General features: G+C 36.6%; 1 protein-coding gene across 1 annotated transcript in view; it reads right to left on the reverse strand.

The window, feature by feature from the left end:
* LRPPRC (leucine rich pentatricopeptide repeat containing) overlaps positions 1-24,184 on the reverse strand; it is a 108,340-nt gene that overhangs the window by 18,749 nt on the left and 65,407 nt on the right. Inside the window, exons 24-30 of the mRNA XM_027072562.2 lie at positions 23,860-23,984; positions 23,273-23,379; positions 13,964-14,032; positions 13,077-13,167; positions 5,489-5,631; positions 5,245-5,353; positions 2,058-2,184 (exon numbers count right to left, since the gene is read on the reverse strand). Of these exons, the coding sequence (XP_026928363.1) occupies positions 2,058-2,184; positions 5,245-5,353; positions 5,489-5,631; positions 13,077-13,167; positions 13,964-14,032; positions 23,273-23,379; positions 23,860-23,984 (771 nt within the window). The remainder of the gene's footprint in view (positions 1-2,057; positions 2,185-5,244; positions 5,354-5,488; positions 5,632-13,076; positions 13,168-13,963; positions 14,033-23,272; positions 23,380-23,859; positions 23,985-24,184) is intronic.

Here is a 24,184-nt window from a genome sequence, read left to right on the forward strand (position 1 = left end):
TCCCTTCACTTAATCACACCCAGTTCACAACACAAAATGCTCTTCTCTTTACGCTGCCTCCCTTTCCTCCTAAATCACTATTGCTTCAGAATGCCTTTAATTACTATGGGCAGTGTTAGGATAGAGAGTTTAGGTAATTTCTGAGAAAAGTAATTTTAGGAAAATACCACATCCCCTTGATGACTTCAATGATTACAGATGGCAATAGGCTGTTCAATGTAAAATTTTCCAAGTCACTAATGGAGCATGTCTCGAGTATTCTAGAGATACGTAATTTAATTAGCAACTGAGTCAAAACACAAATGGGATACAGAATACATTAAAAACCTGAACTTTCAAAAAGTCTTAGTGTGACTGTCCTTGATATAGGACATACAAATGATGGCTGAAGACCACAGATATATATGGTGTGCATGTGTGTGTATAAGTATATATTATACTTGTATATATACATCTATATATACTATACGTATACACACTGTACATGGGTGTGTTATGTATTTCCAGACAAGTACAGTCAGATACATTTTTCAAAATGTAATGAAATACAAACAGTAAATATGACCCTATGGTGCATAATTTTTTTTTAAATTTTTTTTTTTAACGTTTATTTATTTTTGAGACAGGGAGAGACAGAGCATGAACTGGGGAGGGTCAGAGAGAGGGAGACACAGAATCTGAAACAGGCTCCAGGCTCTGAGCCGTCAGCACAGAGCCCGACGTGGGGCTCGAACTCACGGACCGCGAGATCATGACCTGAGCCGAAGTCGGCCGCTTAACCGACTGAGCCACCCAGGCGCCCCTATGGTGCAAAACTTTAACGTAACACTAGCATTAACACCAAATTTTCCAGCAAACTGCAAGAATGCCAAGCACCCACTTTCTGTTCAGGATTCTAATATTCCAAAAGTACTGTGACTTAAAAATTCTGAAGGCCAACGTTGAGCCAAGAGAGATTATTTAAGAACTTGTAATACGTTAGGAAAAGGCTGACCTTTGCCACTGAAAATAAGGTTATTGACTCATCACCAGGACAGCTCTATATTCCCTGGCAGGTGACTGTTATCTATTCCTTTCTAGGCCCTTTCTGGTTAATAACTCAACTTTTCGCATTAACTTCTTGGGGATAAGACAACAGAGTCCATTACCTGACACACCAGGTAACAAAACTTCACTCTTGTTCTGATTAACGAAGTATTTTACTCTGAGGAACTAGCCAGAGAAACAAAACCCCTACCATGACCACCACACAGATTTTTTTTTTTTTTTTTTTTGTAAAAAGTCCAAAATCAAACAAAAAACCCAACAGAAGGGCAAAGAGAAAGGCATTTAAAATGTGCTGAGAGGCACCTGGGTGGCTCAGTTGGTTAAGCCCCTGACTTGATTTCGGCTCAGGTCATGATCTCGTGGTTTGTGAGATAGAGCCCTGCATCGGGCTCTGTGCCGACAGAAATTCTTTCTCTCCCTCCCACCCCCCAAATAAACATTTTTTTTTAAATAAGTAAAATCAGTCATTCAATAAAATGTGTTGAGCACTCATATTTTCTCTACTTCACTCTATGTTCTTCAACACCTAGAAGAGATCTCTAATGTAAGTCTCATTATCATCTCCTCATCACATAAAAGAAAAAATGAGGCTCACAGATGGGAGGCAATTTCCCCAATAGAAATTTCAAGTAAGATTCGAACCCTTGCCTAAGTTCAAAGCCTTTGGGTGTTTTCATTATATTAGGGTCCTCCCACCAAAAAAGGTTCACAGATCTAGCTGCTGAACAAGAAACAGAGTATGATGAAGATACTTTTCTGTATATGGACATCATAAATGAGTGGCAAAGTTATATTAGGCAAATAAAATGTACTACACTGTTCAGGGCCAGTAAGGTTTTTTTTTGTAGGTTAAAAAGAAACCCATAAAATTAGAAAACCATTTCATAGGATTTTTGTGTGTAGTTGAGGATAATTAAGCAGCTGCTACCAGTACAAATCATTAGAAAAATTCTAATGAGAGCTGATACTTTTTTCTAAGTGACAGGTTTAATAAAGAGACTAATACTTACACATCTTTCACTTGCATTGCTTGTAAGAAGCTATCCTTCTCCAAAAGTAATTTTATAAGACTGCCATAAGTTTCATTGTTCAGCACAATGTTTTGCTTGTGTGCTTTCAGGAAAATACTATATGCATCTATGAAGGAAAAAAACATAAAATGAGGTGACATTACTCTGAAATGGCAAAAAAGGAGGGAAGAAACCCTAGAACACGGCCCCCAAACCACATTATTTCTCCTTGTTTCCATACTCATCCACCATACCACTCTCCACACACACACTGACCTAAACAGCAGATGCCGTCACCCTTCTCATCTTTGTAAACACAAAGTCACAGCTTTGGAAACTCTACTTAAGCCACATGGAAGGTACCTGAAAGGACTTCCTTTTAAAATGACTTTTCATACTAGTTTTCTGAAGTCAATAAATTATTCTCATGCCAATAAAAATGAAAAGAGCTCTTCTGAATTTGTTTGTCAAAAGATGATACCAGTTTCAAAATAAGCTGCAAAATGTGTGTTAAAGTCCAAATAAACCACAGTTATAATTTAGATTGAGGGGAGCAAAAGATGCATTTTAAAGCACTCTTTAATCTATAAGTGGGTGGTTACAATGGTTAACATTTCAACACAATAGCATTAAAATGAATATAGCCTATAATTCTAAAATTAGGAGATCAAATTATTTGGCTACGACAGGACTTATACAAAAACATACAATTTTCAAATATACAGGTATCTAACAAGTAAACTAAGCAACATTTGTTTGACTGATTAACAGTTTTATTTCACTTGTTCACAATAACTGTCAGTGAATGAAAAGATGTTACCAAAAGAGAAGTAACTACAGTTTTCAGTCACTTACTTTTCTGAAATAAAATTGCCTGGCTATAAACATCCAACTGAAACTATAATCCACTCTCTGGTGTGTATAAACAAACCACAAAAGAGAGGGCATAAGTGAACTACATGTACGAACTTCTATAGGTATAAAGCTCAATGTAAGGAAATGCAGTACATACAATTAGGAGGGAACATGATATTAATGCTCAAAAAAACATTCAGAGCTACTTTAGAGGTTTCTGAACAAGCAGACATACACTTGTATTTCTAAGTTAGGGGAGTTTGTATGAGCCCTTCAATTTAAACTGAAGTGACAATGTGAAAAACCCTCTTTCAAGGTAAACTCAGAAAACAAGAGAGAAAAGGTATGACATTAATATCTGTGTCTTAACCAAGGAGAACAGATAAAATCTGTCATTCTGTACACAGTGCTCCCTTTCAAGGGAGCTAAGAGGTTAAATGCAGTGCAATTTTTGTTTACTCCCCAACAAGCATGGTTTCCTGGGAAATATAAAATAAGTATAATTCGAATATTTAAGATTGACAAAACAATCTAGAAAATCTTACTGTTGTCTAAAACTATAGGCATTGTAAGAAATCGGTATGTCTGTTTATTATTCTCTACTAGTTGAAGGAAGGAAGGATGGAAGGAGGGAAGGAAGGAGGAAAAGAAGGAAGGGGCTATCATTGTAAAGTGCCACAGGTTTCTGGTGTAAAAGTTGGTAAGGATGCTAAACTACCAGAAATTCGATAAAGTGCTATTATGCAAAGCATTCAAATTCCAAAGTATTCATATTTTGCTAAGCACTCAAATCCTGAGATTTGTGAATAAAAACTCTGAAGAATAACAGGATAAAACAAGTACAATAAATGTAAGTTGCATACTAAAACCAGAATTGGGGTATATCTCCACGTTTATAATAAACACTACATTATATTTATCTAGTTAACTAGTCAAGGTTTTCATTTAAAAACAATTTTTTTAATTAAAAAAATGTTTATTTAATTTCTGAGAGAGACAGAGCGTGAGTGGGGGACGGGCAGAGAGAGTGAGGGAGACACAGAATCTGAAGCAGGCTCCAGGATCTGAGCTGTCAGCACAGAGCCTGATGCGGGGCTCAAACCCACCAACCACGAGATCATGACCTGAGCTGAAGTCAGATGCTTTAACTGACTGAGCCACCCAGGTGCCCCCCAAAACAACAATTTTTAAAAAGGTAATATATGAAGGAGCTCTAGAGTCTTCAAAAAGTAACTATATACTAATTTCATATTTGTTTCAGTCAAATAAAAACTCCACTGGAATATTTAAATAGTATTGATGATCATAATTAATTTTATATTTAGGCTTACCATATATAAGGTAAGGACTCAAGGATGTATAGGGTGAGTATGCAGCAAAGGAAAATGACACAAAGGATAAAGTTACTCTTCGTGACCCTGTACACTTTACGTCAGTGTCACAAAATTTCCAGTTAAGAAATAACAGGAAATTATAAATTTCTAAATTGATTCCTTTCTATTGAACAGAGCTCAAAATGATCAATACTAAAATGAATAAAAATCTACGTAACGGTTTAAGTATCATAAAGCATACTTGAAAATCCACACAAAACTGAAAGAATTAAAGAGCATGCTAGCATGCTATGGAGAAAAATTAACAACAAAAAAAGGGAAACAACAGTAATGTATGATTCTGAAAGAGTACAATGAAGTCTAAATGGAAATGTCTACAACGTAATAGGCAAGCTGCTAGCTATCAGAGTGTTCAAGATGGTCATAAAATTTTTAAAGTAGTCATAAAGGTGGTAGGCACGTCACGTCAGAAGTTTACTGCTAGAAAATAGGAAGATGAGCAAGACACAGGGTTCACGTCCAGCCTCTAACCTTGGAATGGTGCTTGATCACTTTGGCTTAGATATTTTAAAACAAGTTATAGATATCTTGATTTTTTTTTCATCTCTCAGTACTTCATTATAGATCTCAACATTTAAGGATATTGTCCTATAAGTCGTAAATTCCACTATCATACCCAATAAAAATGAGATGGGGCACCTGGCTAGCTCAGTCAGAAGAGCATGCGACTCTTGATCTCAGGGTCATGAGTTCAAGCCCCACACTAGACATAAAGATTACTAAAAAAATAAACATAAAAACAAAATGAGATAATTCCTTATTATTATCTACTACTCAGTTTATATATAAGTTTTCCCAACTATCCCAAAATATCTTTGTTAATTTAAAAAATGAAAGAAAGTAATTTATACAAGTTCCATCTCTGTCCTAGAGCACTTCTAATTTGTTAAATGGACTTGGATCTCATGCTACTATTAGATCCCTGTGTACAGGTTTACCTTTGCTTTTCTTTCGTTGGCAGGCATTCAACAGATCTTTCTGGATATTTGCTTCTTCACGTGAAGGTGGTGATGAACTCAGGGAATGCTTTTCATCCTCATACCACAACTTAAAAACAAAATTCTTCAGTTAAACAAAAACTGGTATACACAGTGATTTTTTTAGTATAAAACCGGGCTCACCTATGCCCTAACGTTATACTGACAACAAAATCTGTTATGCTTACAGTTAAAAACAAATTACCTCAGGTACATCAAATGGAACCTCCTGATTATTGTTTCTAAGGATTTCTGCTAATAATCTTAAGGTCTTTGCACGAGGAATAATATTTTCTTCTTGCATTTTATTCCAGACAGCATCAGCTCTTTGCCAGTCACCATTTATTTCTGTAAAATTTGATTAGGCAGAAATTAATGAGCATAACGAAGTAGAATTCATAAAAATGTTTAGAATTTCCTCCTATTTGATGTTGAATTGTAAGCATTACCCCCAAATTACTGCTACCAGGGAAAGGAACAGGATGATTGTGGACCAAAGATGAGAAGACTTCTTTATGTATACCTTTTGAATTTTCAAATTCAAATAGAAATCCCTTACCTATTAAAAAATAACAACAAACCTCCTACCATTTACTACATACTCTGAAAACCTTTTTAAAGTAACTGAGAAGTTGCCCATTTCTGAAATCAAAATCAGAAATAGCTAACAATTCAACTATGTCCGTGAAACTCTGGAAAGATGATGGGTACGTGTATGCAGTATAATACACAGCTGAAGGTCTAAAGGGAGTGAATACGTGCAGATGTATGATTTTCTTCAAAGGGGACGAATCAACAAATGCTTTTCACTTAGTCGAATAGGGAGAATTCTGTCTCTTCTGCTGACTTGAAGAATGTCTGTGACGTTGTGTGACAGATTTCTCATCCCAACAAATAATGCCACCAGACTATAAGTATTATAGGGCAAGGGAAGTTTACTGGAAGGAAATAGGCAGATTCCTTCATACTGAATATGTGGTATTCCTTTTATGTTCCTTTTATGTGGTAACCTAGTCTTCACAAATAGCAAAAATTTAATAATCAAGACGTGTTTTTTTTTTATTTTTTTTTTTAACGTTTATTTATTTTTGAGACAGAGAGAGACACAGCATGAACGGGGGAGGGATAGAGAGAGAGGGAGACACAGAGTCGGAAGCAAGCTCCAGGCTCTGAGCCATCAGCCCAGAGCCCGACGCGGGGCTCGAACTCGCGGACCACGAGATCGTGACCTGAGCCGAAGTCGGACGCTTAACCGACTGAGCCACCCAGGCGCCCCTCAAGACGTTGTTTTTTTAAAACCTTCTAATGGGTTTTAAAAAGAGAAAAGCTCAAAGTCATTTAATATAATAAACTTTTACTTGTGAAAAACTAGACCAAAATATGAAAAATATCATGACACTAATTAAGTTCAATATAACTATTAAGCACAAAGAAATACTCCTTTAAAAGTGTTTTTTAAATTTTCAAATATGAATAAAGACTATCTTCATTGTGTACCATCAGCTCTAGGAAAGGGGTTATTTCAGAGCACAAAATGTTCCAGAAAACATAAATAAATGTTTCTCAGGAATTCCAAAATATTAAAACAAATGGGATTTTCCTAGTTCTCCCTGACCCCTCCAACTGAAAAGCTAAGTTTTTTGGTAACTAATGACTCCTAAAAGTAAACAACTCAAAGAAGAAGAACAAAACACATTCATGCTCCATCAGAAACCTAAGTAAAAGGGTAGTAAGTAGGAAAATTTCACCAGGTCATACACAGATTGCAGTGATTTTGTACACACTTTGATAATAAAATCATTTGTATATAAAACGCTTAAATTTACAATCTATTTTCAAAACAAGATTCACATAAGCTAATTATGCTTATCCTTCATTAGAATGTTCTTATGTAACGTAAAATTCAGCAGCAACTTTTCAATTATGTGAATATAGAAAACTAATTGAACTAAACACATTAAAAGCAAAACGCCAAGCTCCAGTATCTTTAATCCTGTAGAAGTAGAAAAGGCGGAACACTTCTGTTCCTTGCCAGAGTACTATGGACTATACAAGACACAGGAAAGGTTTCCAAGAACTGGAAACAGCGCTGCTAAGGGGCTTTCTAAAGAGATTCATTTTTACACTAACATAAACTATTCCAAACACTGAAGAGAAGATGGGTGGAGGATGTACAAGTCTGTGCCTTCAACTGTAAGAATTAGAGGAAGACAATTTTCTTCTAAAAGAGGCACATGTATATGGAAGCTTCCAGTTTGGGGGTACAAGATATTACAGAGATGTACCTTTAATTAACTAGCAACTTATACAAGAGAATATTTCAAAATACATGAAAATTAGATAGTGTTTATACCATGAAACAACTCAGTCATTTATATTTACACACACACACACACACACACACACACACACACACACACAAAACACAGACACTTTTTTTTTTGTTTAAAGGGAAAAAACTTCTTGGAAATATGCCTGGATCACAAAATAAGTAACAAACCTTTGAGGCAAACTAGTCAGCGTGCCAACATTTGCACCTGTCTACAAAAACTCACAAAGGCACAGAAAGGCCATGCCTTTCTTGTATAATATCCCTCTGGGGCTTAAAATGCCTTCTACCAAGACAACAACAATCCTACTTGTTGCCTGGGCTGTGGCCAGGGAATGGACACTCTGCCTCTATAATCCCATCACCACCCTCCTGGCATTCTTGGTTCCTCCTCTTTAAAGAATGAGAGGACTGACCACTACACAATCTCTGAGGATTGTTAAGCTATACAACCAACGATTCTGGACACCACTAGTGATTTTACCAGAATACACACTGTTGTGGGATTGTAATTTATGGCAATAGGACCAGTGTGTAACAAGATGTCACTATATGCGTAGCCGCTATGGTAATGAACTAAGAAATGAAAATGTCTAGTTTGGGGTTTTGGTTGAAATCGAAAGTTTTTACACATTACTGATCAGAGGGGGTAATTTCCAAATGATGGTTCCACTCTAAAATAACAAATCTAGGGCTCGGACAGGGATCTCGCTATGCAAGCCTGCACAGTCTTGCTTTGCCTGAATACAATCCAAGACTAGCGAGGGGTGTTCTATGACCTGGGAGACAAGGTAAAGGAGTTCCCACTGGTCAAAGATGGAACAATGTGAGCACCTAGAAAACAATGATCGCAATAAACTGAAACACAAACAAAATTTTAAAATATGAACTCAAGAATTGAAAAAAAAAATCAATGTTCAACTTTGGAGATTCCAAGGACACCAGCACTTAAATATGGTAATTAAAGAGAAAAGGCAGTGATCTTTCCCTGTGAATTTATTTCACATTAAGTAAAAAAGGAAGCCACAGACCATAACGTAGAGTATGAAACATGTAGAGGATAAAATAATCAAGATAATAGGTGTATATGTAAAAACTATATGGATATAAATATACAGAAAAAAGGCTGGAAGGCTGGCCAATTGACAAGTTACTTCTGAGGGGTGGACAAAAGGACATTTCCACATTTTGTTATGTATACTACACTACTGCATTGCTTGACTCTTTAGTAATTTGGAATATACTCATGCCTTATTTGTATAATAAATACACAGTGTGAAAAGAAATGTCAATGGAAGTACTTGAAAAAAAGGAAAAAAGCACATAAATAACTTCAGAGGTAGAATAAATGCTAAAGTGTAAATGTTGGCTTTTTAAAAATCGATTTGTAAGTCATATAGAGAAGGACAGATTCCATATGTTTTTCACTCCTATGTGGATCCTGAGAAACTTGACAGAAGACCATGGGGGAGGGGAAGAAAAAAAAATGGTTAGAGAGGGAGGGAGCCAAAATATAAGAGACTCCTAAAAACTGAGAACAAACTGAGGGTTTATGGGGGGTGGGATGGAAGGGTGGGTGGGTGATGGGTATTGAGGAGGGCACCTGTTGGGATGAGCACTGGGTATTGTACGGAAACCAATTTGACAATAAATTTCCTATTAAAAAAATAATAAATAAATAAAAATAAAAATCGATTTGTAACATTTTAAGACAAAATTACAAAAACATAAAGCAGTCTGTCTTCCAATAATGTATACAAATAATCAACTATCTGTATACATGTAAAAAGAAATTGACATGTTTAGAATATAAGAAAATGTTCAATAAGAAGGTAAAAATACTATCTCAAAATAATAGTATATTCATTATGCAGATGAGGGGGCTGCTTCATTCATGTTTGTTACAGGTCTTAGGAACTAATTTTGCAAGACTATCACCACGAAAGGTGACATTAGAAAGTGTATTAGAAAAGATAGAGGGGCACCTGGGTGGCTCGGTTAAGCGTCCAACTTCGGCTCAGGTCATGATCTCACGGTTTGTGAGTTCAAGCCCTGCATCAGGATCTGTGCTGACAGCTTGCTCAGAGCCTGGAGCCTGCTCCAGATTGTCTCCCTTTCTCTCTGGCCCTGCCCTGCTCACACTCTGTCTCTGTCTCTCTCAAAAATAAATAAACGTTAAAAAAAAATTTTTTTTTTTAAAAAAAAGAAAGAAAAGATAGTTCAAACTAAAATTTGAATTGTGACAGATTCTTTTTAACAGATCACCTATGGACATCATACTGTATACAGTAAGTAGAAAATGAAACGCGTTTAGTACAACTAGTATTTAAAGATATGAAAAGTTTCATTTTCTATTTCTTCATCTAGATTACAGTTACATGAATGTTGGCTATCATAAACCACTGAGCCATGTGTATCGTTGTTTTGTGCCTGTTTCTGTAGTATGCTGTAATTCACAACCTGAAGGGTGTGGTGGGTGGGGGATACTATTTTAAAACAAAACAAAACCGCTCTTTGACAAATACCCCAAAATAATCAGGCCAATCGCTTTTAAAGGCTAAAATTACACCATGAGAAAGAATGAATTCATAAAAAGTTCTGGTAGGTCAAACAAATTACTTTTTCAGAAATCCACAATCCAAGACAGGGATTTTTCAAGTATGATAGGACCACATCTCATACATCATTCCATATTATATGTTCCTTTTCAAACAAATTGAGTCCATAGTGCTTTATAAATTATTTAACACGTTTAAGTAGTGGTCCAAGTCAGAGGGCAAAAAGAAGAGCACTGGTTTATTCGGCAGAAAGGGAAGGATTAGGATTATCACAACCATATTATCTATTTGTGTTTTTTTTTAATTTTTTTTAATGTTTTTTATTTATTTTTGAGACAGAGAGAGACAGAGCATGAACAGGGGAGGAGGGTCAGAGAGAGAGGGAGAATCTGAAGCAGGCTCCAGGCTCCGAGCTGTCAGCACAGAGCCCGACGCAGGGCTCGAACCCTCGGACCGTGAGATCATGACCTGAGCCGAAGTCGGAGGCTTAACCGACTGAGCCACCCAGGCGCCCCCCGTATTATCTATTTGTAGCACTACAAAGGTTATGAAGTACACCAACTGGGTTAAAAAGTATACTTCAATATAACGATTCCTCTGGCTTCCAGCCTCACAAGAGGCTACTCTCACATGACTGTGCTCTTCAGACTGCTGGCTCAAATATAGAGCAAAACACTGGAAGGAGGTGTCCAACAGAGCAAAGGAGGGTGAAGGAGAAAAAATGGTGATAAACCTCAGAGACTGCTTATCCCTAGAGGAAAGTTGAACTTAGAAATTGTTTTCTTTTCTTTAAAAAACAAAACAAAACAAAACAAAACAAAACAAAACAAAACAAGACAGCAAAGGTCATCTGGACAGGGAAATAGAAGTCTGTGAGGCTGGCTACTTCCACCTTCCCCGGACTAGTGCTGTACCTCGTACATTCTTCCAGTTGTTCTTTCACTCTGTATAGCTAGTCTTTAGTCTTGGTCACAGGCCTAACTCTTTCCACAGGGCGCTACCTTTTATCTGCAGGGCCCTCCTCAATGTCTAGCACAGTAAAGGATTAGGGTCTTCTATGGGGATGACTTTAAACGCTGGGACTTGTGTGGAAACATAAATTCAGGTTTTTTTTTTTCGTTTCCAGTTTGCATAAAATTAAAATTTAAGTGTGAAACTGTTCCTCAAAAGGAAGAAAAGGGGGGTGGGGAAGGGAAAGAATTAGCACCTGAATGAATACAGGTTATAATCCACCGACTGAGGACTAAACTCCTAAAATGTAAGTTTTCTAATTATATATTCAATAACAACAACCTCAGTATTATAGGCCAGAATTCATTCAAACCAAAGAATTGAATTTTAAGAATTTTGAGACTTTTAAGAACTACATAGTGAAGTGTGTACTTCAATGCAGCCAACAAGTGAAATGTAAATTTTATGGAAAGTCTTATTTATACCATCAACATAGAAGACAAAGCTTCTAAAGATAATAAATACAAATTCAAAAAGACAAATGAACTAACTTATTCACTGCTGTCTATGGTGTTTGGTGAAGGAAAATTTCCCATGAGAAAAAGAAAATAATCTAGAGCAAATATCTATGAAGTGAAAAAGGGAGGGGAGGGAGAGGAGGGGATGGGAGGTCAGGCCACTATTCTTTTTTTTTTTTTTTATTTAAAAAAAATTTTTTTTTATGTTTATTTTTGAGAGAGAGAGAGAGACAGTGAGCAGGGGAGGGGCAGAGAGAGCGGGAGACACAGAATCTGAAACAGGCTCCAGGCTCTGAGCTGTCAGCACAGAGCCCGATGTGGGGCTCAAACTCACAGACCGCGAGATCATGACCTGAGCCAAAGTCGGACGCTCAACCGACTGAGCCACCCAGGCGCCCCAGGGTCACTGACTATTATAAGTGTTGTTCCTCTCTACCCAAATACCTTAAAAGAGACTACCAAGTTCCCAGATGTATAAACTGGAATCAACACACTAGAGCAATGTTTGGTAATAGAGATCAAAAGTTTCAGAACACAGGGGAGCCTGGGTGGCTTAGCCAGTTGGGTGGCCGACTTCGGCTCAGGTCATGATCTCATGGTCCGTGAGTCTGTGAGTTTGAGCCCCACGTCGGGCTCTGTGCTCACAGCTCGGAGCCTGGAGTCTGCTTCGAGTTCTGTGTCTCCCTCTCTCTCTGCACATCCCCCACTTGCACTCTGTCTCTCTCTCTCAAAAATAAATAAATATAAAAAAAAAAAAAGGTCAGGACACAAATATAAATGCAGTACAAGGAAACAACTAAGAGTATGCGCAAAGATTACGGCACACAGATGGTTAATGCAGCGCTATTTTATAACACGGGAAACTGAATTCTATTCCAACGTCTAGCATTAGGAGATTGGCTGGGTAAATCTAGTACATCCATTCAATGAAGTTATTTGTAGGTAATAAAATATAAGAAAATGTCTATAGTATAGAAGCAGTCAAAACCGTATTATAACATAATCACATTTTAAAAACTAGCAACGAGTTTGTATATCAATATGCGTTCTTCTGGAAAAGGATCTTATAGACATGAACAGGTCAATGATTATGCTATTTATAGAAGTGACTGATTGATAAGTCTACTAGAGCACTTAAATAAAAAGAAAACATTAGTCTCTCCTCAAAAAGTCCCATTACATTCTGTGGCCCTGATGAAGATTTTTCTCATCTTCTGATTACTGCAGCAAGATTGTCAGAAATTATGAAACTTGTATGGTATCTAGTGATACAATGTAACATTCTGTGATAAAACTCAATCTGGCCTCTACTTAAACCTGGGTTAAAGGCTACACATTTAACAATCCCTGGACCTTCCTGATACCCCTTTCTAGCACCTGCCTTCAACAGAATAAATGTCACAAGATGAAAACATGAGGAATGGTCAGATTACTTACTATATAGTTTTAGCAGACTGTAGTACAGCTGGTCTCTATCACATTCAAATAGCTTCTGCGTTAGCTCCACTAATTTTTCTAGAGTTTCAACCTTAAAAATAAGAGTAACAGATGGATCTAGACTGTGTAAAGGATATATTTTATAATTCACAAATGTCAGTTGAATAATCCTTCAAATAAGCTTTACCCAAAGGGCAGATTAACTTCATTTAAAAATTTAAAGAGCCAAACAGAACAATGTGAATGTAGTTAATGCTTAAAAATGGCTAAAATGATAAATTTTGTTAGATGTATTTTACCACCATTAAAAAAAATGTTTTAGGTTGAAAAGCTGAAGGACTCTGCAGTCAAGAACAAAACATGAACAATCACCTAACTGAGGGAATCTCCATGAACATGCATTTTGAATAATTCAAAGATACTTGGGGTAGAGGGTAGAATTAGCACATCCTCTATTTATTAATAAGAATATTCCTCCACCCAAGTGGTATACTCCTCTTCCCCTGTGGCTTTTACTTTGCAGGATATGAACAAATATCTGCACTGGAGGAGACAGAAAGTAGAAATTCGACTTGGGCTCCCATCAAGCGACTCCTCTGGTCACTAAGAACTGAAGCAGATTTAAACTGCCAAGGAAACAAGGTTAGCCTGCTCAAGCCAACAACTAGGATAAAGCAAGTGAAAATCTTCAGGGCCCCAATTAAAATTTTTTGGGATTCCACGGCACCTCAGAAATAAGAATTAAGCTACCGCTTACCTGGAAAACAACCAAGATAACGCTGCTTCTATTAATAATGCTGTATGTCCCCAAATGCTCATATGACATGGAGGACACTTGCTTTCTACTCACAGTTTTAGGTGCTTGAGACCAGAAATTAAACACAAACCTGATTACTTGAAATGCATCTATCACAAAACCACTGAAGTCTTGAAGATCGAGCTCTAATGCCTGGAGTCTATAAAATAAAATAATCATACAGCACGTGAGGTAAAACTTAGCTAAATGTTAATTTTCCTTCAAAGTTTTCCTTCTACTGAATTTGCCACTTCCTTCCCAAATATATATCATAATAAAAGAAACCTGTAACTTAATACAGTTATCAAAGACTTTTAGGATTAAAACAGCATAAATGGTAACCGATATTTAACCAGTATCTAGAAGATCTGATTTACATCAAAATGTTGCTTTGTAGGTCAATTCTCATTCAATAAATCATTTTTTAAATATTAAAATGGTTAAGCTTTCTTTAGTTCAAAAAGAAACCTTGACTCGAACTAAACTCCAAAAGATGTCAAATCAAATACACACACACACACACACACACACACACACACACACACACACACACAGTTTCTCTCTCTCTCAGAGATCCCAATGGACTCAAGAAGCAAAAACTATTGTTACAAAAACTTATTAACCATTATCACAACCATAAACCAATGGCTTTTACTTTTTCCTTTAACATGCTTTGTGAAGTTTAGTGATCAAAAAGTACTGACTACCACAAATGTCTGCCTAGTATCTAAAACTAAATGTTTAAAGAGCTAGGTACTTAAAACAAACTAAGTACTTTAAACTAGCTCACAGTCTTAGTTTACTTTAATTACTGAGACATAGGTTATATCCTCAATCAGAAATTACTAAGGTTTAGTCAATAACTCTGGCTGTAAAGCAATTATTTTACAACTCTCATACTGGAATGAAAGGAAAACCAATTCACACATAATTCCAAGGATTTGTCATTCTAACTATAGTATTTTCATCATCTGTAAGAGGGCTTCACCATTAAATACTACATTTCAATCACAGCATTATGATAAGAAACCTACACACTCATTAGCCCTGGCTGCTCCAGTCTAGAGGAGGTACCTTTACTGCTTTCTCCACTCCGCTTTGTTGACTAAACCAGGTACCCCTCCAATCTGATCTCTTATTTATAAGTCTTCATTATTTTTTACCTCTTAAAATAATATTGTACAATGTTAAATTAAGAAACGAAGCAGACACTAACACCTCAGAGTTTTGGCAGAATGACAGAAAAGCTGGTACAGCAGAAGCTGTTTAAGTGTTCTCATTCTAACTGTGCAAGTATGCACATTTGGGGATACAAGAACGAAATGCTGAATAAATTACTTGTTTAAATATATTCTCAAATATCATTAATATTTACATTTGCACACAATTTCTACTCAAGGGTTTTCTCATCTAATTACCTGTTTTGTTTCACGTGCATTACACTGAAAATGAAACCAAATGAAATCTAACATATCCAAAAAGCCCTTGCAAAAATTCTGGACAGTTCTTCATTAGAAGAAGGCAAAATGCCAGGACTGTTACATTCATTCACTTATAACTTTCAACGTTAATGCTGATCCAAATGCCAACAATCTAAAGAGCACAACTTCTATGGTAAACTCTTCCTTTTTGTGGCTGATTAATCTGCCTGTCACTGGCAGGACAGCTTATACAGCAGATATTCCTATGTTTCATTTTGAAATTGAGAACTGTTTTCACATTATAAATCTCAATCATCAAAAGAACATCTAGGTCAGATTAACTAAATCTCCTAGGCTTCTGTAATAGTCTACATTTCTGGCTTATCTCTTAACATCTTATTGAATTTTAAACACTACAAGTTGAAAGCAAAAATAGAAAATGCAATAAAAATATGGAGAAGAACAGAATTCTAATTGGGATGTTAAATATAACTTACCAAAAAAACCGGTTAACACTTAATTAAAACAATGAACTTACCTAGTTTTTTTTTCTTGTTTTGCGACAATCTAATTAATGGACAGTGAGGATAAAGTAATTACTGTACTAAAAAACCTGGCATGTTTGTTTCCCCCTGGGTTACTGGGCTTCAAAACATTCTTTGTGATGTTCCAATTTAGTAGTAAGTTCACTTGTATAAGAATAATAGTAAGCCAAAAGAAAAAATAATTTTCATTTAATTTCATTACATTACTCTGATATAAATTTCCTGTTATCGTAATAGGCTTCTATACATACTAGTAAAAATACCTATCAAGTAATTATTGTCTTTAAAGCAGAAAGAGATGAAGATTCTTCTACTTCAAATCGATCTCAAGGAAAACTATCTTAAATTTGACTCAAATACAAGTTTTTACCTGTTTTGATTTTTCCTGCCATTAGTGCTAGAAACATGAAATGGAAAACAAACAACTACCCTAGCCCCACACCCTCTAGGCAGCATGGGAGGAAAACCAAGTGCATGAGAGGGACCGGAAGTTTATGTCCAACTATTTATGTCCATAGCTAGAATAGCAAAGGAGGAAAAGGGTATCATGGAGCTTACTAAATCTTCCGATATTTGTCCTTTTCTCTAAAATCTTCAGAGATTGACATAAAGAGCATGTCTAGAGGAGTAAGGAAAATATGGCTGAGCAAGTCAAACTAGCAGACTAACTATGGTAAAGTAAACATGACCCATTTAACTAGGCATTACAGGAGACGCTAAAGAGAGGGGGTATGAACTGGTATGAGAACTGACATCCATCTCTTGAAATGTGGGAGGTCACGGGGGAAAAAACTAGCTCTAAAAATCCTTCTGAGGGGCGTCTAGCTGGCTCAGTGGGAAGAGCGTGCAACTCTTGATTTCCAGGTTGTGAGTCTGAGTCCCACGTGGGGTGCAGAGATTTCTTAAAAATAAAATCTTTTTTAAGATTTGGTGCAGAGCCCAATGCGGGGGGCTCGAAGTCACAAACTGTGAGATCATGACCTGGGCCAAAATCAAGAGTCAGACGCTTAAGCAACTGTGCCACCCAGGCGCCCCTAACCTTTTGGTTCTAAACACAAAACCATAAAAAGAAAAAAGGTTTTGCCCCCTGAGAAGATAGCAAAATTACTCTGGCTACAATGTGATGGAAAAGTAACAGCAGATAAGAAGAGGGAGAAAAATCAAGAGAATAATTCTGGAGAAAGGATAAGTTCTTTTGATGGTTTAGATTACTAAGGGGTCAAGAGATCATGGAGGTCATACTGCAATATATAAATGCATCAAATCAACATGCTGCATGCCTTAAACTTATGCAATGGTGTATCTTATCTGAATTTTAAAAAAGAGAGAGCGATCACAGAGATAGGAATTGGTGTAAAAGAACCAAGAGAAAATGTGAAATCAGGACCCGATTTCAAATTCCATGCCTACTACTAACTAAACAAGCTCCACATGGACACTCCAAACTAGTTTCTTTGCCCTAATTACTTCTCAGAGTTGTTTTGTGAGAGAACCCCAAGCAGGCGCCACACTGTCAGTGTAGAGCCTGATGTGGGGCTCAAATTCACAAACCGTGAGATCATGACCTGAGCTGCCACCAGGAGTCAGATGCTTAACCAACTAAGCCACCAGGTGCCCCCATAATAAAGTCCTTTCTTAAATGAGAAAATACCATTACACTATATGCCAACAAATTGGAGAACCAAGAAAAAATGGATAAATTTCTGGAAACATACAACCTTCCAAAACCAAATCAGGAAGAATTAGAATATTTGAACAGATCAACTCCTAGCAATGAAATCGATTCAGTAAACAAGTAAGTCCTAGGACCAGATAGCTTCACAGGTAAATTCTACCAAACATCGGAAGAAAAGTAAATACCTATTCTTCTCAAATTATTAAAAAAAAAAACAGAAAAGAAAGCTTCGAAATTCATTCTACAAGGGCAGCATTACCCAGATTTAAAAAAGTAAAACCATTTTAGTTTATGATAATTTCTAGCTATGGGACTAGAACTTGGGAGGCCTGCACTTTAGACCAAATCTCTGCTAAGATAACCATAAAAGAGGTATCATCTATAAAGACAGAACCGGGGCACCCAGGTGGCTCAGTCGGTTAAGCAGCTGACTTCGGCTCAGGTCACGATCTCACGGTCTGTGGGTTCGAGCCCTGCATCGGGCCGGGCTCTGTGCTGACACCTCAGCCTGGAGCCTGTTTTGGATTCTGTGTCTCCCTCTCTCTCTGCCCTGCTCACACTCTGTATCTCTCTCTCTCTCTCTCAAAAATAAACAAACATTAAAAAAAAATTTTTTTTAAATAAATAAAATAAAGACATAACAAAGTTTCTGTCTCTGTGTATCAGGGGCCTTAATGGTAATAACATTTCACCTACTTCTAAGAAATGGTCCTATGTAAATAATCTGAAAACCAAGTATACCTGCATCTATAGCTTAAGATGCGAGTTATGATTTCTTTGTAATAGTAAAAATTTTTCTCAAAAGAAAAATGGGCAAATAAACTTTTTTATTTAAAAGTTTATATAAAAGTTTATATAAAAGTGGGCAAATTCACTTATACAATGGAATGATAAGGTCATTAAAAATAATGCTTAGAAGAGTTCTTAATTACATGGAGGGAAATGCAGAAGCAGTGATGTAGGGTAAAGCTATGGTACGATTTATTTCAATTATATATAAAAGAAACAGGCACTGAATAAAGTACAGAAAAACCACAGGGATGACTAGACGAGTAGTGAGATTAATAGTGTGTCTTCGGACTTGGAATATTTTAAACAGTAACATGTGTAGTAAATTTTGTTTGAGTCTATTCACAGGGAAAAAACAAACGTCAGATTGATCATCATCACTGGTACAACACAGAATACAGTTTACAAAATATTTACCTGATATTATTAAATAAGTTTGTAAAAATAATTTGTGAACATTTTCCCAATTTCATTCCAGAATGTGCCAGAAGAACACTGAGAGGAACTAGGGATAGTTAGCCTGCAGAGGATGAGACTGCAGGAGAGAGACAAAAGGTCTGACTTCAACACAGGGAAGAAGGTCACACAGAAGGAAGGGAATAAAACTAACATTTATTAAGTGCTTGATAATGCTGCCCCTCACCTGCTTGTGCTCTCTCTCTCTCTCAAAATAATAAATAAACCTTATTTAAGGGGGGGAAAAAAGGCACCTGGGTGGCTCTGTCGGTTAAGCGTCTGACTCTTGACCTCAGTTCAGGTCATGATCTCACAGTTCATGAGTTCAGGCCCCACATCAAGCTCTGAGCTGATGGCTCAGAGCCTGCTTGAGATTCTGTCACTCTTTCTCTCTGCCCCTCACCTGCTGTGCTCTTTCTCTCTCTCAAAATAAACAAACTTTATATTTAAAAAAAAGTGTTTGATAATGTACCACTCTTTGAGTGTTTTCTGATAGAGTCTTGAGAGACAGAACAAGGATGAAAGATGGAAGCACTTTCCTACCTCAGAGCCTTTGCACAGGGAGTTCCCTCTACATGAAATGTTTGTTTTTGCTGCCACTCCACGTGGCTGGTTCCCAATCCATCCTTTAGTTCTCATCCCAAACAGCACTTTCTCAGAAAGACTGAGTCTGGAACAGACCCTTTCTATGTCAATTACTACATTATATATAGACTCATTTTTTTAAGGTCTTTCTCTAGGATTAGATTGCAAGATGTCATCAGTAATTATTTGTTAATGATATAAAGAAGAAAGGGAAAGAGGGAAGAAGGGAAGAAGGGAGGGAGGGGAAATTGGTCAAACAGGATTGACCTGGAGGGCATTATGCTAAGTGAAGTCAGGCAGAGAAAAGACAAATACAGTATAATCTCAAACTCCTAGAACAGTGGTTGTCAGGGGCTCAGAGAAAATGAGACGTTGGTCAAAGGGTACAAACTTCCTCTATAAGATGAACAGGTTCTGGGGACCTAATGTACAACACGGTGATAGTATAATATAATACTATGTTATAGGGGTGTCTGGCTGGCTCAGTCGGAGAAGAATGTGCAACTCTTGATCTTGGGATTGTTGAGTCTGAGCCCCACACTGGATATTACTTAAATAAATACAACTTTAAAAAATGTTATTAATTTAAAAAATATATCCTTGAAAGCTGCTGAGAGTAAATTGTAAATGTTCTCACCATAAAAAAGAAATGTAATTATGTGAGGTGATAGAGGCGCTAACTAACATTACTGAGGTAATCATTTTGTACAACATAAGCAATCAGAGGCGCCTGGGTGGCTCAGTCGGTTAAGTGTCTGACTCTCGGTTTCAGCTCAGGTAATGATCTCATGGTTCGTGAGTTCGAGTCCTTCATTGGACTCTGCACTGACAATGCAGAGCCTGCTTGAGATTCCTCCCTCCCTCTCCTCTCTCTTCTCTCTCTGCCCCACTTTCTCTCTCAAAATAAATAAACTTAAAAAATACAAGTAATCAAATCAACATAACGTACACTTAAACTGACACAATGTTGTATGTCAGTTATCGCAATAAAGCTGGGGAAAAAGAACTATTTAGAGATTTCCCTTTCTACTTCTTTGCTCTACCTCTAATACCTGTAGTAACCTTCCCAGACCCCATCAGACTCTCAAATGTTAAAGTACTACTATATTCATCAACCCCCACCTCATACTCTATTTTCTCCACAAAGTCTTGCCTAATTTCCTTCACTGGGAGTAAGTTCCACCCTTGAACTTTCAGAACGATTCATACTTTTCTTGTAGCAGTGAACATTTCTCAGTCTCATATAGTAATTATCCTCACACGTTAATCTCACATTCAAAGAGCTTCACATTAGTTCTTAGTCTGATTTCCTTTTCTCTCTTACTTTCATTTGGAAGAGAATACTTTCTCTGAGTATTAAGAATATGTATGCTCATTATAGAAAACTCAGAATATACGGAAAAGTATAAAGTAAAATAGCTATAAATCCAATCTCCTGCAATAAACCATGTGTAGAAATAAAATATAAAGGCTATGTTAAAAGGTATTCTATATGATATATGTACATGGGCTCATTTAAAAAACAACACAAGTTGATGTTACACTGAATACTGTAATACACACTGAATCCTGCCTCTTCTTTCTTCATTTAATGTGAACATTTTCATAACTGGTTTATCTGATCTCTCACAGTCCATGAAATACAAAGAAGCTTCACCGTACATTCTGCTTTGAAAACTCAACGCCAGCAAGTCTACCCATTGATAAGACACTATTGGCATTTTTGGAAATGATAAAAAATGTTGCTCACTGTTTACAATATTCTTTCATACACTGATATAGTCATAGTTGATTAATTTTTATTATTTTTTATATTTCAACAATTCTGAGAAAACTATGAGAGAGAATTCCAGGTCTTGAATTTTTTATTTATTTTTTTGGGGGGGAGGAGTATGTGAGCAACAGAGAGAGAGAGAATCCTAAGCAGGCTCCCTACTCTCAGCATGGAACCAGACGCGGGGCTCAATCTCACCAACCATGAAATCATGACCTGAGCCGAAATCAAGAGTCAGGCACTTAACTCAGCCCCCCAGGTGCCCCTGGGTCTTGAATTTTAATAGTGAAAAAATAAGTAAGTTCCCACTTTAATTCAATTCCAACTAACCATCAAAAAAAGAAACTAAAAATGTGCTTCAGTCTATTCTCATGTATTACACACCTGCTGTCCTACCCTACAACACGGCAGGGGTTCCACAAAGCCATTCTTTATCCTTTAAGCAATTTTGTACACATCCACTATGAAAATTCTGTCATCAGTAGACAGCCATCCCTAAATGATTATGCTCAATGATGTGGCATTTGGCAAAGCTTTAAAGTAATTAAGAGGCAGTTTTCTCTTGCCTATTCATGTGACAACATGTACCTTTCTGCTGAGCATCATATTGTGAATTGCGCAGGGTAAAGAAGATAACACAATCCCTACTTTTGAGGGGCAAAGAGAATTAATATTATTGATTACTACCATAATCCAGGAAACATGCAAGCTGCTTTACATACATTATGTGATTGAATCTTAAAGAAAGATACTATATTCCCTTTCATAGATGAGGAAGCTTAAAAAGGTTTAGTAAACTGTCCATTACCACACTAGCAAGTAGATGGCAAAAGGCAAACTCACTCTTATGCCTTTGGCTCTTCCTATAACACGTTGCTTATTCCATAAAGAGACACGCATGATTTCCTACCGTAGAGCCACTCGCCACTATTATCTGAATACCTGAGCTTCATTTCTCCTCTGATCAGTGCCCTGCTAACACTGATACCATGCATACAGAGCAGAAGAACTCAAAAGACTTCTGAAGAGGTGAATCTTAAGAGCTTCCTGCATTTTCAGATACACTGTGCACTTTCAATGGCACCTGTCCAAGACAGCACATCCCACTTCCCTCTGACAGGAGGACAGATTGAGTTGTAAGACAGACAGACAGGGAGGAACATTCTGAATCAGTATCACAGTCTTCCCTTTTCATATTTTTCTGCGAAAAACATCAAGAGAAACTAAAGATTTTCTGGGTTATATAACTACATTTTCAATTTCATGATAAGCAGTCATCAATATACAAACAAGGAAGCCACACATCACCTTTGGGAAATTTTGCAAAAAGACACAGAGTAATGGCAAAGTATGATCTGACAGAAACATGATTAAGGATATGTTTACAAGTCTATTCTATTTATTTCACATTAAGTATTTTTTTCTTAAGGTAATGGGTCTATCCTCTGTGGAATGTTTTATGTAGAGGAAACAGAATTGTTTGTTTAATAGTGAAATTAATCATAATTTGGACAGACTTTATATAGTTGCCCTTTGACTTATCAATTTCAGTAAGCAAAATTTCAATCAAGCCTAGATAAAATACACTAATCCTAAGTAGGCCAGGTTTGTCACCTACCATTTCCCATAAGCTGCTTACCATAGTTTAAAAAAAAAAAAAAAAAAAAAGGAGAAGAAGAAGAAGAAATTTTAAATTAAATGCCAAACAGTTGCAGACAGCACTTGTTTGGCTGATTAACTTGTAGACAAGCATTACAAATAAATCTGAGCATGGTCTGCAGCAAATTAAATTCCACTGCTTTTAAGAACAAAGAATTCCTTGGCAAAGAGGATTAGCAACTTTACACCCAGGAATGCCAGTTTAATTTAATTGTTCCACAATCCAAGATTTAATATGCAAATATCATTTTGATACATAACAGTGAATTTAACAAAGTGAGGAAACAAATTCAATATACAACCAGGCTGCCTTTTCTGAACTGTAATTACATACAATAAAGAAGCTGGCCGAGTACCCCCCAGCCCCCATTACTGGGATTGAATTATATTAACATGAATCAGAACAACTGTAATTAAAGGTTAAAATTCTTAAACATATTCCAATTAAGAGTCTAAATAGCTGTCCAATTAGAATACTGTAGTTAAAAAATCATACCTCAATGATCTTCTTGGCCTCTTTGTAATTTCCTGTTTGTAGGAAGGCGAAAAAGAGATCATACAGCATTGTCATTTCACCTTGTTCTTGGCTCACAAAGTTCATTGCTAGAGAGGAAAGAAAAAAACAAAGCAGAGGAAAAAATACTAAAACACTTGAAGTTCTGGACAAATACAAGAAAACTTTAAAACAAATACTTAGAATGACTTAAAGACTGATGCTGTATCAACCTATTTTCTGTCACATTCCTTATCTAAGGGTATACATTTATGACAGTGAGGACCTAAGACTAGCTTCACGGAGGACTGGTGAGGGTGAGAGGGAAAAACTCCTCCTAAAGGCAGATTACCAAGAAGCAGAGCAAAAAATAATAGAGGGGCAAGTTTGCAAAATGAACAGTTATTACAATCAAGGACATTTATAGCATTGAAAATCTACCTTTTTAATTTAGAATTTAATTTGGAAGCACAACAAAGTTTCTCTGGATGTGCTTCCCTTCCTGTTAAATTTTCTCTTCACAGCAATGCATTAAGATTAAGCAAGCAAGAGGGGAAAAAGAATACACCAAGATACTGGAGGTGACCAACCTTTCTGAATTAGATCAGTCTCGCCTTTCTCTATTAGTTTACATAAGACATCATGAATCCTTGGTAATACTTTATACTTTTCATAGCAGTCAATGGTGACTTCAAGAGCGGCACTTAAGTCATCCCTTGGAAACATCAAAATATTAACAATGAATACACAAAATGTACAAGACCAGTCAAAATGTACAAGATGAGCTTTACTCAATAAAGCCAAAATGGGGAGGGGGGAGGGAGAGAAAATAATCCTTGTATAGTATAAATAAATGTTCAGAGTACAGACATCTTGAGCAGTTCCCTGTTGTCCCTCCTTTATCTTTTATTATTT

The sequence above is a fragment of the Acinonyx jubatus genome, chromosome A3 (genome assembly GCF_027475565.1).
Source record: "Acinonyx jubatus isolate Ajub_Pintada_27869175 chromosome A3, VMU_Ajub_asm_v1.0, whole genome shotgun sequence".
Lineage (NCBI taxonomy): Eukaryota > Metazoa > Chordata > Mammalia > Carnivora > Felidae > Acinonyx > Acinonyx jubatus.